The sequence below is a fragment of the Buteo buteo genome, chromosome 1 (assembly GCF_964188355.1).
Source record: "Buteo buteo chromosome 1, bButBut1.hap1.1, whole genome shotgun sequence".
In the NCBI taxonomy this organism is placed as follows: domain Eukaryota; kingdom Metazoa; phylum Chordata; class Aves; order Accipitriformes; family Accipitridae; genus Buteo; species Buteo buteo.
Window position 1 is genome coordinate 42,838,633 of NC_134171.1, and position 18,968 is coordinate 42,857,600.

Sequence of the window (18,968 nt, forward strand, 5' to 3'; positions counted from 1 at the left end):
GAAATGCTTTCTGAAGAGTGGCCTCCTACAATCATCTTTTCAACAAGAGCAACTGAATCTTTAAGATCTTGAATAACTGAAAGTGGTGTGACTTACAGAGCCATTATGCATTCTCACCATTTATTTTTTGCCTGTGGGAAAAAAAAAAAACCACCACCCATAGCACCTCTGAACTTCAAATTATCTACATTACCTTGATTTAAGGAGATGTACAACAGAAAACCCTGAGCACTCTCAGCTCCTTATCTCAACAGCACCTGGAAAGCCTGTAATCTTACTGTAAGGCTCTAAAAAAGTCATTCGCAGCAGGAAGAAATACAACAACTTTTGTAACCTGAAGAAAGAGAATTATTACAGAATAAACTGTTAATGCATTTATTGTATGTCGATTATAGAAGACAACACTATAAATTCAACTCCGTATTTGAGAGAACATGAAATAAAGGATATAAAGGACTTGTATTAACACAGTCTGGAAGATTACGGCTAGTTTAAGAGTTTGATGTAGTTACCAAAGGCCTGGAATGTCTTAGAATTGATAATAAAAATTGGTCACAGCACAGAAATGGCTAACTTGTTGGACTAAACTTGTTCACTGGACTAAGGCACATGCAAAATTTCTATATAAGTCTGAAATTCAATCCGAGCTGGAAAAGATAAAGGGTATAACTAGTTGGAGGGCATATCTGATAAACTTTAGATATGAGGGAAAATAATGACAAGAAGTCTGCAGTGTAAAACACATACAACTTCATATTTGCTACATAAAATTTCAAGAGACCCCCTAATATTAAACTGCAACAGCTCTTCCAAAGTCACTGCTTATAGACAGGCTGCCAAATACAGTTCTTTGTCTGTCTTAAAAAGCAGAACAGTCATTCTCCCTTCTCAGTTACCAGCAGCTTGTGTTTCCATTGTTCATACCCACTACCTCTGTGTGTATTCCCTTTCCTACAGTACCATGAAAGGGGGGGGGGGGGGGCTTGTAAGCAAGAGAGAGAGATATGCTATGTATGCTAACATGACCTAGTTAAGCCAGTCTTTTTTTTTTTTTAATATCTAGAAGTCTATACAATTTAATCTTTCCAAATTACTCTTTTTCTACCTGGTCTGAAATAGTGTCTGACTTCAACTGTCTGACAATTTTATATTCAAAAGAGTATGTCAGTTATTTCTGTTGTGAAGTTCAGCAAATTCCAGAATTGTAGTTAGTTAAATGCTGTCTCTAGTTAACTAGGTATTTTGGGTATTATGGAGTACATAACATTATGAATACTTGTTGTAAGGCCTAAAGTTAGTTTTACAATAGCCTTATTTTCAGTGACTGAGAACCCCTTAAAATGGCCAATTTAGTACATAGAACAGCTCATATGTAAACAGCAGGTTTGTACAGCAGATTGCTTTCAAGGAGATTTCATCACAGTAATTATAGACCAAGGCCTCAATCCCAGAAATCCTCCATGCCCAAGTAACTTCACACATCTGAGTGCTCCCATTGTTCTCAACAGGCACATACTGTTGTTAACCATTACTTAGATGCATCCATCTTTGCAGAAAAGGGCTTTAAATCCATTGTTCTAGAAATATCACAATGTATACAGATGACACACCTTTAAGGCATAATAAGAATGAAGAAAGATACCTTAATCCTGCCTCCACACCTTATCTTCTCCCTCTTAGGGAGAGAGAAGATACACATTCAAGATAAAGTATCTGAAAATATAAGAATAAATCAGAGGTTAGACACATCAGATACACCCAGGGAAAGGTGTTTTGAGGTGACAGAACAAGGCCAGTGAAAAGAAGGGGAGTATCACAGAGGTATGACGGCCTGCTTACCCAAGGTTGGAGGGAAGACCTTAATTCTGAAACACTATTCCACCATTTCATGTTAAAAAGTAAGCTAGGTTTAAGGAAGACAGCCAAGCACCTTGTTACATACAAACCAAACATAATCTCTCGATTCCCTCAATTACTTGGTTTATTTTGGTGACAGAATATATAATTTCATTGTACCAGGTAATGAAAATTAAAATTGTGGTTTTTATGAAATTCCAAATGTAAGACTGGGGATGCTGAATGATTTCATTAAAGTAACAAGAGATGCCAAAAATGTGTCTGATAATTACAAATGTTAGTGTGACTGATGCAAAAGATTTTGGTGACTCTTAACTGTCAAGTTTCTTTCCTATTATTATTATTATTCAAAACTAAAGCTTCTCCTTCAGCAGAGCTAGCAGATAATGTTCTCTTGAAAAATGCTACATAATAGAGCACGCCTCAAAACAGCTACCATCTCCAACTGTTCTGAAAAGAATTTAACTCATATGCACCCTCAGTTGAAGGTTGGGCATGAAAGCATTCTTTTACAACAGGGTGCCAATGTCTCAAAACCTACTGTGTCCCATTCCTCTTCCTTCCATTCCTTTTCTTTCCAGCTTTATTCTCCTGCATTTTTTTCCGATTTCTTCTTTCATTTACCCTTTCTCAATCCATGCGGGCAAATTAAGCCCAGGTATAATTCCTCTACCAGCTTGACTTCTCTTACTTAACTTGTCTCAGTTTACTGATCTTGCAGCCCCTTCAGTCTGACTTTGTTTGTTCTGCATAAAAATCACACAACTTTCTCATCTGGGTCACACAGAGCCAGCAGTGGGAAACACTAAAGACAATAAAAGAAGAACAAACACCCTTCTTCTAGTTCTGGTACCCAGACATGGTCCAAGACGAAATAACTCAAAGATGCAATCACAGAAAAGGAGGAAAAAAAAAAAAAAAGAGAGAGAGAAAAAAAAGTTCAGCTATACATAGCTTCAAATTAAGACACAGTAAAAAAAAACCAAAACAAAACCAAAAACTTTAAAATCTTAAATTACAGAGTTCCAAACTTTATTCATTCATCAACATTATATAGAAACCTGTGCTTCATCACAGCGGTGTTAGCCAAAGTCTCCCAGCTCCCTATCAGGCTATAAACAGAAGACTCCATTAAGCTGTTTCCATTGCCACCTCATCAAAAGCCTCAATGAGGCAGACAGACAATGACAGGAAAAATTCTAGACCAAGTATAATGTAAAAGCAGAAGAAAACAAATTTATAGCATATGCTGTTGAGTAGTTCAAGGCAGATGGGGTTTAAATAAAACAGGAGTCAAAAAATCCCAGAGGAATGTGCTTAGCAGTAATACACGATAAATTTTTTTTCTACTTACATTTTATTATACAGAAAAAAACCCAGCTCCTTAATCACAGTTTCTTTTTTCATAATCATTTGTTTCCCACAAATTAGTCAATTTTGCTCACAATCATTTCACCCAGCAGAGAACACTTTATTCCAGGATCTAGCCTAGTAAGCTTGCTTCTTCACTGGCCAACCACAGGTTCTTGAATTACACTTCTACAGCATTGTATAACTTCCAGTGGTGCTTTTACTCACTGTCCAGACACACAAGATGGTAACTGAAGTCAAACCCAACCAGCAAACAGAATGCAGTAGAACAGGTCATATAGCCACAAGCATGTTGCGTAATCAGTTCTGAGACTGACTTTCCCCCTCAAAGTAGCTGAACCTTCACCGTAAATCAGTTGAACAGGAGGGAAGGCTCCCCGCTGCAGTGCAAAACTTTAGGGCAGAAGAAAGAAATAGATAGAAAAAAGGGGAAATAATGAAATCATGATGCAACATTAATGCCTAAACCCAAAAATAAACTGGAAAATCTCAAGCATTTGGTCCGTAAAGACTGCTTTGACATCTTGGCCCAAAACACTGAACACAAGACTACTCTCTTCAGTTTTCTTTTCACTTCTTTCTGGGGTTGTCTATCACACGCTCCTTGATCCATTACCCAATGATGCTGAAAGAAAATCTTTGACATCAACAGACTACATCTAGCTATCAGCTGAGAGAGGTGGGTTGGGTTTTTTTCCTGTGTTTTCTTTTTTTTTTTTTTTTATTAAAGTTGTTCAGCTTCACACTGACATTAAATGTATCTACTTTTACTGTACTAATCATGCAAGGAGGACTTGGAAAGAAAAGCAGGCTATTTTCTGTAAACAAGTTGCTTTCTCTGATTCTCTAAGAGCCTCTTTACTTTCTTTATTTTTTCTGTTGTTCTTCCTTACAGGGTACGGTTTTACTAAGAAAGTAAGTCTTGCTGCATTTTCAACTTTGCATACGTGTCCTTTCCTCACACCCCAATCTGCTAAAACTGTAGTTATAACTCATCAGCAAGAGGATTTGGCATCCTTACTAGGAAGCGATCCTGGCTTACTTAGCAGCTTTCCTAAAGTTTACTTCCCCCTTTTCTAGGGCTAGTCAAAATTCTGCTACTGAGATCATTCTATTTTTCCTCTTACCTAAATGCATATAAGGAAATAGGTTTTATCTGTTAGATTGCTCTTATTCTGTTTTAGGGTTGTTTGTTTTTGGCCACTATTTCCAACTTGCTGTTCAAAGTATGTGCAGGGGATAAAATTACAGCACCAACATGTATTCCTCCCTAGATATGCCATATATGATATGCCATATATATTAAGCTTACTTTCTATCTTCAAGAATATTACATCTTCTCCATACATACATAAGCTGTGTGAATATAGCACCAACAGCAATTTTGTATGTTGTTAATACATAATACTATACTATGCCAGGCATATTTGAATTCCATGAAATTATGAGCTCAGTACTTAGTAGTGGTCAGAGTAAGACTTGCTACTTCATTTTCATGACATGTCCATCTTCCAAATGCTGTGTGAAGTTCTGATCCCTCCCTTAAGTTACAGATACTAGAAAAGGTTCAGAAAGGGGCAGCGAAAAGGATCCAAAGCATGGGATAGCTGCAAGGTCCAACTGAGCCGACCAGAAGTCCTTAACCTGGAAAAGAGATAACTAAGGAGGGAAAGAAATAAGTAGCAATGAAATTCAATTTTTGAACCACCTGTTCTAATAACAGAGCTCTTAAGACAGTTGTTGTTCTAGAGGATCAAGACCACTACAAACAACAAGGGCAAGGGCAACAAGAAATTAATGAGTATACATTGTATACAGGTATAGCAAAACATAAGCTATAAACAGTTTGACACCTCACACTGGTGATTAATAAATACAACTGTTCACTGATTTGCTGTAATTAAATCACTGCTCTGACACCTGAGATTTTAATCCATGATTCTTTCCTCTCTCCTCTTAAAAGTGGGAGAAGGACTACCACCTTTCACAGTGAAGCACCATGCTATCGATATGTTAATCCTTGTTAGTTTCTACATGCATATGGCCAATGCATGATAGGCCTTATCAAAGTATGTGTATTTGGCAAGACAATCAAGTCATCCTAGTTTCAGGTCACTGTGAGAGACTGAAAGAGTTAATGTCTCAAACATTGTGGTGGGGCAAGTTCTGCTTAAAGACAAACGCCGCACAGCAAGGAACCCAGGTGAAAACCCCATCAGCTCAGACACCAGCAACAGGAGGGGGAGGGCGTGCTGGAGGGTGCCCAGCTCCCTGTTCTGATAAGCTGTTCTGATACAAAGATCAAACAATGGCCGTGTCTGCAGGGAAGGAGAAGTTACTCCACAAACAACCCCCAAGCCCAAAGGCTCACAGGCTGTTCATTAACCTGACGAGTTCGGGTGCCCGCCCGAAGGAGGGGCAAGGATGATAAAAGGACACAAACTGAAGCCCTGGGTGCACAAGCCCACTGGGACTGGACCCCTGGGCTGACTGGACACCTCAGCTGACTGAACCAATGCTGGACCCAGGACTGGTGAAATCTTTCTCTCTTCCTTTTTCTCTCTCTCTTGCCTTCTCTCTTTCCTTTCTTTTCCTTTTCCACAATCCCTACACCTCATCCGTTTCAAGATACAAACTGTTGACCAAGTCTGAGAGTAAGAGTAGATCCAGTCGCCCCTAGACCCTTCTCTGAGGAGTCTGGAAAGCAAGGGGGTCTGCTCTGAACCTCGTGACTCAACAGGAGGGATCTCCTTATTCCCTGAATTGATGTATATGGTTACACAGTTTACAGAAGTAGTCTTATGCCAATTCCTTTTGTGAGAAACCCTGCCACCTACTACCACACCGCCCCAGTTCAGTTTGCTTCTGTTATGAATAAAATCTTTAACTGATCGTTTAGTGTTGTTTCACCTTAATTTAGCCCGAGGGAATTTCGAATCAAACACGACTCCCTGGTCTGTCCAGTCTGGGTCGTGACAGTCACCCTGTCCTAGTTTCACATCAAACCTTTCTGTATCAAGCACAGTTTCATTTCAATAAGCTAATAATACCCCCTAAAACCAGTATGTATCAGCAGAAAGATTTTTCACAGCTGCAACTATCAACAACAACAAAAAAAGAGCTTAAGCATTTATGCTGTACAAGGATGAGTGACAAGGAAGTCCATGTGTCAGTCCACGCTAATGCATAGGCTGGTGTTAGCCTAGGCAAGACTGGCAGTTATAACTGTTCTCAGCAATATTTATACCTGGACATAGGTTCAAAATAAAGAAAAGAAGGTAGTTCTTCACAAAAAAATGTAGCTAAGCTATTAGAGCTTGCCAAAGGATGGTGTGGGTACTAAAGCATTGCTTCAAGAAAAAGTCAGTGGAAGAAAAATTCAGTGATAAGGACTAAAGCTAAAAATCCCCACCCAGTTGAGGGAGGCCCTCAGCCATGCAGGACTGCTGTACAAGGGCTCAGATGCTTACCACTTAGTCATTCTGTTCTTACTCTTCCTTAAGCACTGACTTTTGACAGGATGCCAAGCTAGGTGGATTTGTGGATTGACCCAGTACAGCCGTTCTCGTGTTTCAGGGACATCATGATCATGATATCCTCTTCCAGAATAACATTTCTCTTTAATCCAAGCAGATGAAAAGCTTTCACTTTAAAATGCTCGTAAGCAAGAATATTCTCAAAGGTAGAGAACAAGAGTGCAGCCTGACATCAATTTGGTTAGAATAGTATCCGCCTCCTTTGGCTGACTTGAGAGACAAATCAAAGGTAAAACAAATGAATGAAAAATTATTAAAGCTGTAGTGAAAATTGTTTATTTAGTACCTAAAGACTCTGCAGTCATATTAGACTAAATTATTTTACTGTATACTTCAGACTCTTCTTTCTACCTACCTACATATATGCCATCACATTTCTTCTGCTTTCATTCCTTCATCTTACACTATTCATACAGTATGCCTGGGAGAAGGACCTACTTACAATAACACTACACCATGCTGTCAAGTCAGCAGTAACTGCATCAGCAGCATCTGTTAACAAAGCCAGTGCACTTTAAGAACTTCAGCAGAGCTGCAGAAGGAAACCAACAAGACTATATAGTATTAGAAAGTTAGAAGGACTGAATTACTAGTATTATGATTCACCTTATTCCAGAGTAGCAGGTTGGAAATGCGTATGCTTGTGTGTTTTGGAAGGTGATGAAACCTAAGTTTGGAAATACAACTTTGGTGGGAAAGACTGGTGAGACCATTCAAGGACTGCTTGTAGAGTGAAGTTATAAAAACAACAGTTCTCATAAACAAGTCCTCAAAGAACTGACCATGGCATTTGTGAGAAATTGAAATGGTCAATATTTGTTTTTAAACATTTAAGAAAACAAGAAACTAATCAGTTACTAAAACTCTACATACACACTGCCATAATTTCCATCCCTCGGAAAGTCTAATGCCACATCAATCCAATTACAATCTGAAGGCCCAGACTAACTAACACTGTAACACCATTACAGGCTGTTCAACTAAAACGACATCAAGTGAATTTTCAATTTGCACAAGAATTATGTTAAAAAAGAAAACAAATACATCAGAGTTCAGGAAAATCACTATCATGACAAACAGGTAAGATGCAAAAGACATTTCAAACACCTGCAACTCATTCATTCAATAATGACATCCAGTAATTAAGATAAAACATTTTTTCCCCTTAACCTAAGAATCTTCCAGCCAATTTTTTTGTTTTCTGCCAGGAATTTTGAAATCCTTGAAGGAAGAACTTTGTTAATTAGCCCAGTTATCCATGTAAACATAACATAAAACAACTTGTGTTCCAAAAAGATGGACAAAATTAACTTAATGCATTACTAATACAAAAAGTAAATGAAAACATGGTTCTGTATTGTCAGATATCCTGTGTTCAGCTGCCTTAGTAGTATGGAGCACAGGCAAAATGTCTGCAGTTCTAACTACAATCCAACAAGAAAAAAGTAAAAGATAACCAGCTACTGACAATTTAACTATTCAAAATAAACTAGCTGTGCCTCATGCTTGCCCCTGTGATCACAGCAAGTCATGTTATCTCATGCTTGAATTTGTATGGCATCATTTGAGACTGAATATACTCCTTACTTAAGAAGAATGAGCCCTTAAATGGAAATTTTGCTAACTTGGAAAATAGGCTGTATGTAACTTAGGAAAGAGATATGTCAAGCTGTCATAATGACTGTTCAGTCAAGTCAGTTTTATATCACATGCATGGAAAACACAAAAAATGCCAATGGTGCAAAATGACTTTGAAGACCCTTCTTCATACAGCTCTGCCCAACAGGAAGAATCTGTTCGTGCAATTTCCATGCATAAAGAATGTAACAGGAACTTAAGTTCTTCATGCAGGAAATAAGTTATTTTATTCTTTTCTTTGTATTCTTTCTTTTCTTTATAAACTGCGATAGCTAAATAGAAACAAGCATGCACATGAAAGGACATTCATGTGTTGTTGGAAAAGATAACTACGTGTAGATATTGCTTGAACAATTAACCTCTGATGTGGTACGAATTTCTTGATTATACAGAGCCACCTCACACTTGCTGAAAATCACATTCTGTTGCTCAAATAACGCCATAATATTAGTTCACTATACCATATTTTTAATGTCGGTATTTAGGGCACTGAAAACGGATTGTTTTGGTCTCTCACTTTAAGCAAAGGACTCCAGCTCATGGGTAAGGGCAGTTTAGGAGAGCTGCAGTGTTTTACACCATGACCTGTTGGCATACTCTTTTTTTTTAGTGGCACTGCTGTTACTGCAAGGAGATAGTAGCGGCTGTAGCAGCAGCTTTTGAATTACCAGTTTACAGGTTGTCATATTAAGGTTAACCATTGCCAATTTTATGTTAACACCATATGCCAGACTGTAAACTGTCTCCACACTGAAGTCACAATATAAGCAACTAAGCTCCTTCAACTGAAGCAGGAATCACTATAGCTATTGAAAAGAATGCCAAGCTCATTCAGGACTCAAGACTCCCACAGACAGATCAAAGTACCTTGAGATAACACCAGTGAGATCATTTGTTTGCAAACCATTTTTACTGCGAATAAGGTTTAATCATCTGATTTCAGTCAGTGCCTTGAAAAATTTGCAGTCTGGCAACACCACAAAAATCCACCCCCTGCAGAGCCTGCTCTACACTTCAATAAAAAAGATAGTGAAAACTGATGCAGTCCTCTCTTCTATCATATAAACAGCCCTCAGTTTCACCTCACTAGTTGGGTAACTCTGAGTCATAAAAGAAAAAAGTTTGAACTTTTGAAGATACTTATGTCCTTCAAGCCCAGCCAGTAGCCAAGAACTGCATGTGTCTCAAGCTTTAGAGACAGACAAGGCAAGCCAATGCTGAGAGAAACAGAATGGATTAGACGTTTAATCTTCTCATTCATATTCCCCAGTTAAAAAATTAATCTGGTAATATATTTCACTTCTGGAGATTTCACTTCTGATTAGAAAGAATTCTTTTTTCCTCTGCTAAAGTGATGGAAAACAACTATCCTAGTGTAACAATTTTTTAAAAGCTAAATAGTATACACCTACTCATATAAAATTTAAACCAGTGAATATTAGCTCATATGGCTTAACTATTAAAGAACTGACAGCTTCTCAATAGTAAGTATAACATGCTTAAATTGACCTAGCAAGAAGCAGGACAAACAGTCTAAAAATAAAACATAGATAAGCCATGATGAAAATGATCTCCACAGATTGCATACATGGAAGTACATTGCATGTACAAGCATTGGTAAGACATCCCTACAAAGAGGCAGATACTTCTGCTATCAGTATAATGTCACTGTACTTCTCATTAGACAGTAGTTCAACAAGGAAAAACACTAACTTCAGTACTACAATGAGATTAGTTTTGATAAGCAACAAAAGCAAGTTTTGATCAAAGCTGACAGGCAGTATCCCTTCTAGGCAGGGCTTTGGTGCAAGCCATCCAAGCCTGCACATGCATAGCAATTTAATTATTTAGCATGTTAAAACACACTACGCTCAAAGAATTCATAATTTCATGATACCTACTTGTTCTCCACAATCCTGACACTAAAAGTCTGAAATTTGTGCAAAGAAAACAGCTACTGGAGAACTTAACAGGAATATGATATAGTATATATATAATTATGGTATAATCACTATACATATGTATTTATATAATATATGTATTTAGTATATAATACTACATATTCACAGTTTCTGTATTCTTCTCAGATGACACAGTAAGGGACAGGTCACATACATGCTTTCAGATGGTGTTAAGAGAAACAAGATTGTTGTACAGCATTGTTTTTAAGATAATGGTGAATCCCCCATGTGGAACTACACAAAACCATTCAAATTGCAAACCAAAGGTGACACTAAAAAGGCAAATCTCCATCAACTAAATATTAAAGAAACCTAAAAGTTGACGTGATAAGACTTTCTGAAGACTGGTTCCAGTTAATGTTCACTTGTTTAGTCCCATATAGTATCAAGGAATTTCCCACATAAGACAAGTAGTACATATCGTTAGTATTCTTTCCCAATATCATCCACCTTCCACATGTTTTCAACAGAAAGCATATTCACCACTGAGTAACAGCCTCAATGACTTTGTATGCCTCAGTTAAGTATGAGTGGTAACGTGAATGGCAGTACTGTGCAGGCTTTATAGAATTGCTGTCCTGACAGCCAAAGGACTTACCAAGCCTACTGAAATAAGCAGAATTCTGTTACTTTACTGCCCTCTGAATGAGGAGGAAAGACTACAATGACTTTAGAAATTCCATAGTGTTAGGTTTTTATCTGCATAATATATGTGCAGTTTATGGTTCAATCTTCATTAGCCAAAAAAAGAAGAGAAAAAAAAAAAGATAAGTTCTTAATCCTTCAGTTTCTCCTCATTGCATGGTCTTGATTTTTTAAAATCTGTCAGTCTGTATTTTATTACATAAACTGTAAAATTATGATGAACACTCTATTGTCCATGGCAGCTTATCCAGATTGGATAAATTCACGTCTGTGCTCATTTGTACACTGAGCTTACATTCTGCAGCTATGCAGCTTTCAATTTAACTACATTATTTCCATAATCATTTTAAGTACAGATACATTATTGCCATTTTGTTCATGTTGCTAAGAAATGAGGCTTATAAGTACTTCCAGCCCTACAGACTTAAGACACAACCTATATGTTTAAACAGGGCTCCTGATTTTGGCAGGGTTCACCAGCTAAAGCACGGACGGAGCTAGCCATAATGCCTCTGCATTCACATGATGCTCTGGATGGCCTCCAGTATTGAGAAGCATGGGATCTTCCAGTTACTGGGATGGTCCTGCCCTTCCTCAGGAGGTGGGACAGATTCTGTATGGTGAATTCATCTGTACTTAGACTCAACAGAACAAAAATACATTAATAAAGAGACGATGAAGAGTATTTAAATAATAATAATTAAAACAAACAAAACAGTTGATGCTAAGTGAATAACAGAGGACTACAAAAAGGGCACATGCAGTCCAGCAAGGAAGTGCTTATTTCGTCCTGTCAATGAGATTTGCTGAATTAAAAACACACAAGAAAAAATACCTTACACATTTCAAGACCTAAGCTATGAGAAACACAGATGTTCACCTCCTGCATGTAAGTTTATTTAAAACTTTTTTAGAAGTATATTCTTACCACCTTGAAAAGAAAATTTATACCAGATTCTGATCTACTGCTAAGATATTTACTATGATTTACCATACAAGAAAATATTTTCCATGCATAGAGACACATAGATCACCATTCACTTAAATAAAATAATAGGGCTTATTACTATTGCTGCCTCTTACTGAGTGACCAAAACTGGGGCAAGCAGGTATGTCATTAGCAAAAAAATTCAACTCCAGGAAAGAAAATACATTAATATTTATGTTCTAATGCACATTCTAATACTTCAGCATTACAATGAGATAGGGGCTGCTGGCATGTGCAGCAATTAGCATTGCTTTTGACAGTGCAAACAAAACAACCACCTCATGTGTTTGGACTCAATTTATAGATGTAATTTCACAACAAGTAAGGGACAGAACAGTGGCTCTGAAACTATTTATTTTACTGCAAACTTATTATCCTTCAAGCTTGAAGTGATGAAGAGGATTTATATAAACAATAACCAGAGTAGCTTCAGACTTTCAGTACAGGCTGCAAATACATTAGACAAGCAAGGCACTCACTTTTAATTAAGTGCCAAATATTCAGAACAAAACATTACACATGGAAGCTAGTTGTTCAGTTAATAATTTCCTAACTATTAAGTGCTTGACTTCATCATGCTGGTATTCTATAAGTAGTTTGGCAGAAGGAATTTTTGTGTAGATTGAAGATGCCCTGGCTCTTGATACCTGCATTGGTATACAAGTTAAACAACTGCACATTCCACATGTATCTAATCAGATAGAAGGAATACAGATGAGAAGGATGCCTATAATGATAGGACACAACTATCTAGTACAATGCCAACATCCAACTGCCAAATGTGGCAAAGGGAAAATGCATGAAGGAAGAGACTCTGCAGGGAAAGAAGACAACTGAATGTTAATGGGGAAGGAAAGGCTGATAAAAAAGAAAACTCAAGAGGCTGAGTTTGATTTTAAACAAAACAAGTGGAAGTGATAGGAATATATATTTAACTAGGTTTACCATCTTAAACAGAAATTTATTTCTTTCTCTCCTGTTCTCCTCTTTGACCATTGCTAAGAGAATGTTAACACTTCCACTCCATTAACTGTTTTGTTAATTGGGGAAAAAAAAAAAAAAGGAAGAGCCTCCCAGTTCTTTCTTTGTATTACTTCAGTGCTTTTATCAGTGCTCACAGTAGAAAGTTTTTTTTGTAACTTTTCACTTAGTCGAAAGTTCAACTCATATGGTGTTTTCTGTTGCTTCTAATAACCTTCGCTAGTTCTAAGGTTTTTGCCTGTTTTACAGATCTGAAGCTGAATCAAGCAGAAAACAGATTTATCTCCACAAGTAACAATTAAAAGAGACTGTTACTTTCTGCCCCAAAGAAATACTGAAGACAGTGGGACTTCCAAAATCCTGCTGCAATGAAGAAAGACCAGGTAGCTGCAGAGCAGCCATCCTTCCCCTACTTGACAAGAAGTTTGTCATTTGCCAGAAGTAAGTTAATATCTGCCTTGTATCAGAAGCCATCCCATACGATGCAACTTAAGACATGCACACAGAAAAATGTTCAGCCACTTTTAGGTTTAAAGCATGCCTCTGAAGGACAGATTAGCTAAAGAGAAACATTAATTAGTCATGAAAAAGGGTCAATTTTGTTTATTAAAAAAACAACAACCCCCCCAACAAAACAAAACAAACCACAAAATTAAAACCCAAAGAAATTTTTAAGCTGAAATTAACATTAACTTACCAATTGATGCATCACCATCCAAGAGATTGTCATCTTCAGAGGTCTGAAAGTCCATAATTACACCTGCTCCATCTAAAAGCTCCTCATCGCTGCTTGCACTAGTTATACTGTTGTAGCTGTTTCGATAGTAGCCTCTATGAAACAGCTGCTCAGACTCCATTTAGCTGTTTTATAACCTATATAAAGAAAATGAGTTATTTTCTATTTGAATATGCACAAAAGATTGAGAAGCTTATATCAAATAAAACAAAACTGGTGTATTTCATGGTTTGGGGAAAAAATATTAAGGTCACAATACTACAAGTTACAAAAAACATAGGAGTAATACAGATCATTAAATATATAGAACATTTTTCACAAATTTTTAGTGATTTTTAACTGGATGATGCTTCCTCACCCCCTTTCTTCGGCTCTCCTTAGTTTGATGTTATTATCATGAAAGTATTTCACTTTCAGTACTGGTGGTTGGAATGTGCATGCCCCAGGAATGTGCATTGCACCATGGAGCTGGTACAAAATCCAGCCAATGTTAAGGTTAAAAAAGGAGCTTCTTTAGCAGTGGCATCTTTGTACTGTGTTTGCCTGGAGTGAAACAGATGGCAGGCTAATGCTGTAGTCCCCTGAACAAAACTCTTCACAGTCTTTTGCACAGAAGAGTGCAAATACAAAAGTGGAAAACAGCTCAAAATCTTCATGTCCACATAAAACTTCCAAACCCCTTACCTATATGCCTTTTGTTTGGTGGTTGTTTTATTTTTAAACACAATGAGGTGTCAGCAACGCATTCTTTTGCACATTCAGTATAACACTAACACATTAGGTTTTCAGACTCAGACCAAGTCCTCCTTTCCCTTGTAGAGGTAAATCTCACAGAAATAACTTTGTGATTGAGGTGGGACGGAGGACAAGGCGTGATCACACCTTGATTCCATGCTCTCCTTCATCCAAAGGAAGTCTCATGTTTGTCATTTCTCAAACATCATCACTCCTTATTAACATACAACCCAACATACATTTTTTCAGTAATAAGAAACCATTCATTCCCTCCAAGCAAAGCAGATGACCCCCCCCAACCCATGTCTGAATCTTTTCCTTACACCCTTTTTCCTCTACTTATCTGCAAACTTTGTAACCATTCACTGTAACTGCTGCAAAGCTATATGCACTGTAAACATCCAGACAGCTGGCAGCAATAAAAACAGGTAACAGGACTTCCAGTTCAGATCCCTCTCCTCTACCCAGCTGTTGGGCCTTGTGAACATATTGGATTTGCCTAGCAAGTTTTTGGTAGCAGGGGCTGCTACAGGGGTGGCTTCTGTGAGAAGCTGCTAGAACCTTCCCCCGTATCCAATACAGCCAATGCCAGCCAGCTCCAAGATGGACCTGCTGCTGGCCAAAGCCAAGCCCGTCAGCAATGGCGGTAGTGCCTCTGGGATCACATATTTAAGAAGGAGGAGGAAAAAACTGTGCAACAGTAATTGCAGCCGGAGTGAGGAATGAGAACATGTGAGAGAAACAGCCCTGCAGACACCAAGGTCAGTGAAGAAGGAGGGGGAGGAGATGCTCCAGGCACTGGAGCAGAGATTCCCCTGCAGCCGGTGGGGAAGACCCTGGTGAGGCAGGCTGTCCCCCTGCAGTCCAGGGAGGTCCATGGTGGAGCAGATCTCCACCTGCAGCCCATGGAGGACCCCATGCTGGAGCAGGTAGGTTCCCGAAGGAGGCTATGTCCCCATGGAAAGCCCGCGTTGGAGCAGGTTCCTGGCAGGACCTGTGGATCTGTGGAGAGAGGAGCCCACGGAGCAGGTTTTCTGGCAGGACTTGTGACCCCACGGGGGACCCATGCTGGAGCAGTCTGTGCCTGAAGGACTGCAGCCCATGGAAGGAAGTCACGCTAGAGCAGTTTGTGAAGAACTGCAGCCCATGGGAAGGACTCATGTTGGAGCAGTTCATGGAGGACTGTCTCCCGTGGGAGGGACCCCACGCTGGAGCAGGGAAAGAGTGTGAGGAGTCCTGCCCCTGAGGAGGAAGGAGCGGCAGAGACAACGTGTGATGAACTGACCCCAACCCCCATCCCTGTCCCCCTGCACCACTGGGAGGGGAGGAGGTAGAGAATCCAGGAGTGAAGCTGTGCCCGGGAAGAAGGGAGGAGTGGGGGAAAGGTGTTTTAAGATTTGGTTTTATTTCTTATTACCCTACTCCAGTTTGATTGGCAATAAATTATGATAATTTTCCCCAAGTCAAGTCTGTTTTGCCCCTAATGGTAATTAGGGAGTGATCTCTCCCTGTTCTTATCTCAACCCACGAGCCTTTTGTTATATTTTCTCTTCCCCGTCCAGCTGGGAAGGGGATGATAGACTGGCTTTGGTGGGCACCTGGGTCCACCCAGGGTCAACCCACGGCAGTGAAATATAGCCAAACTGGTTGGCCAATATCAAGAGTTACTAGCGGAGGTCAGACAAACAGCTTTCCCATATTGGCAAATGGCTCAGCCTTCTAAGTAAGTTACCTAGAAAAAGGATTGAAAAATGAAGCAACAAGGTTTGCCGTGTAGCTGCAGATGGAATTCTCAGCACCATGCAGCTGGGTGATAACACAAGATAAAATTCTGCACAGATAAATACGAATCACGTCACTTGGCGAGGGGGCAGCACAACCAATCCCAACTTATCTTATAAAGCAATGGGCTCTGACCTGACTACTACCATTCACAAATGTAGTAATAAAGTTACAAGAAAGAGCTCAGCATGCACTAGCAGTCCCCAAATTAACATGATACAAGAATTACCATTAAAACTCTATAAATCCACAGCTTGTCCACACCTGAAATACTTTACATAATGCCAAAAGTCCAAAAAGATTACAGAAGAGCTGAAACGGTTTACAAAAGAGCACAATTATGATGGAGTACAAATTAGCTTTCCTCTAAAGGGCAACAAAATGGATCAGGACTTTTCGGTCTGAAAAAGATGTAATGTACATGACAACACAATAGATGTCAGCAGAATCACAAGTGGCATGAAGAAAGCGAAAAGCCTCAGTTGCTTTTAGGTAGTCCCTATGTGTTATAATGAAAGTGATGAGGTGACAAACAGAGAAAAAAGGGCTGATTCTTCACACAGCATGTAGGGAAGGGGTGTAATTCTTTGCCACTTTTCAGAAATATGCAATGGTTCATAAAGCAGCCTGACAAATTCACAGAAGAAAAAAAAAACATCAAAAGCTATTAAAGATGACACCTCTGGTGGAAATGCTGGAGGCTAGGAGAGCATTCTGCAGATGTGCATATGCTTATTCTGTTCTTATACTCTTCCCTAGATATCTGTTATTGGGCAAAACAGACCCCTTTGGCTTTACCCATTCTTATTTCCTTTAAAAAAATTATTTAGAATATTTACAATTTAAAACATACTCTTTCTTCAAATAAATTTCTTCCATTCATCTTTATGTGAAAAGTCTTAATATTCTACCATTTTACAGGCACTGAGAAAAGCTTCTGAATGAACAGCCAAAAAAAATTCAGTCATACAATGAAGCATATCCTATTTGAAAATACAGTTGCTTACACTTGGAAACAATGGAAGCATCTCCATTTTTTTCCCCAAATAGATCAGATCACAATTTATAATTTATTCAGAAGCTATACTTGAAACTGTTCAACAGATACTAACTTTTCACACATGGTAATTTTTGGCATTCGCAATAAAACAGTACCTACAAACAACATGCCCAAGAAAAAGTCAGATCACAAATAGTCTGACTATTTCATTACCATGCTCACAGAAAGTCTTGTTAACATCACTCTGCCTGTACCAGTTGGATACTATCATAAATGGAAACCACACAGCTCAGCTGAAATGAGACTCTGGGACTTCCTAGAAGTGTTTCCACTCACTGCATCATTCGTCACCTTCTTCCACCTGCTCCATGCACCAAAAGTTATATTCTAGACTCTCATCTGCCAATTGGCCTCCTGCCTGAGTGAAATCTGTTCCTTTTACATTCATCTGATTTTTCCTACATTCTGATGAGGTTTGCAATGAGACAGAAAACTCTCCTGCTTTGTCCATAAAAGTAGCACTAGAATACGAAAAGCACAAGACACAAACCCCTCCCTCAAGCACACTGCAAGTTTTAGTTTATTGTGTCCTCTTCCTTTTGTATATGTGACATTTTTAATAGTTAATTTTTTTCATTTATGTAGTAATCTTTATTACAAAGGAGAAAACAATTAACAAGCAAGAGAAAGACCACTGTTGAGTTAGCAATCACAAAAAGTTGTTTGCAAATGTATCAAGACAACAAAGAGGTAGCAAGTCTAGACCCCAAAAGTACTACCACTTCTGTGAAGAGAAATAACTCTCCCTTTGGATGTCTTTTAAATCACTTCAGATAAATGTCAGGGCAGTGGATTACAGATATTACATCTTCCAATAACTGCAAAAACGCTTTCAGCCTGGGCTTCAATAGAAAGGAAAGTTTCATCAATTAGTAACTGACAAACAAAACCACAGACTCTCCAGAGCCAGACCAAGCATACTGGGTAGAATCCCTGCATCATCTCTGCACAAACGTGATTGCACATGCCAACTCCTCTGGCACATACGTGCCTACAGTTACACGATAGGCATGAAACTACAGGCCTTCTCTTCTTGTTTTGAAACACTATGTGTCTCCTGCTGCAGAAGTATTGCTTCTGACAGACCTCTCCAACAATCAAGCAAAACCCGTAACACCAAAACCATTCATTTTGAGGACCCAAACCAAGATTCTTAAGTGTACATCAATTCTCCACATTCCCAGAGACTCAAGTACCCCAGCTGCTTCGTATCTGATACTGTTACAGATACTGCTTTACAGCTGCATGCAGTAATGGCAGGAATGCAGGAAACTAAGATAATGAGAAAGGTAACTGTTCAAAAAGCTTCACATAGGACTAAAATTTTATTTCTTGAGAGCATGTCAGTCACTAGTTTGTCCACCACTACCTGCAATTAATGGGGGGGAGGACAGCTTAGGTCAACATACAACAGATTTCTTTGTATGCCTTTAACAAGACGGTTTGTTTAACAAACTAGGATACAAAGTTAGGGACACACTATCTTGAGCTGTGTAAAATGATTCAGACAACTTAAAAGTGTATGCTCGTGTGACTTTAAAACACTGTTAGCAGGTAAGAGATCTGCCTCACTTGAGTGAAGGAAACTGAGTGACATAGACACAGAGAGTAGGCTCCTCCTCAGAAAGAGATTGCTGTTCCCAGTATTAATAAAGAAAAGGAAGAGCCAGGAAAATGT

General features: G+C 38.7%; 1 protein-coding gene across 6 annotated transcripts in view; it reads right to left on the reverse strand.

The window, feature by feature from the left end:
• Positions 1-18,968, reverse strand: part of CLCN3 (chloride voltage-gated channel 3) — a 75,893-nt gene that overhangs the window by 45,777 nt on the left and 11,148 nt on the right. For 5 of the 6 annotated variants that reach the window (XM_075028727.1, XM_075028690.1, XM_075028653.1 and 2 more), the window contains exon 2: positions 13,675-13,850. The exons of the other annotated variant lie outside the window; for it this stretch is intronic. In XM_075028727.1, the coding sequence (XP_074884828.1) occupies positions 13,675-13,834 (160 nt within the window). In that variant the 5' untranslated portion in view covers positions 13,835-13,850. The remainder of the gene's footprint in view (positions 1-13,674; positions 13,851-18,968) is intronic. 6 annotated transcript variants of the gene reach the window in all.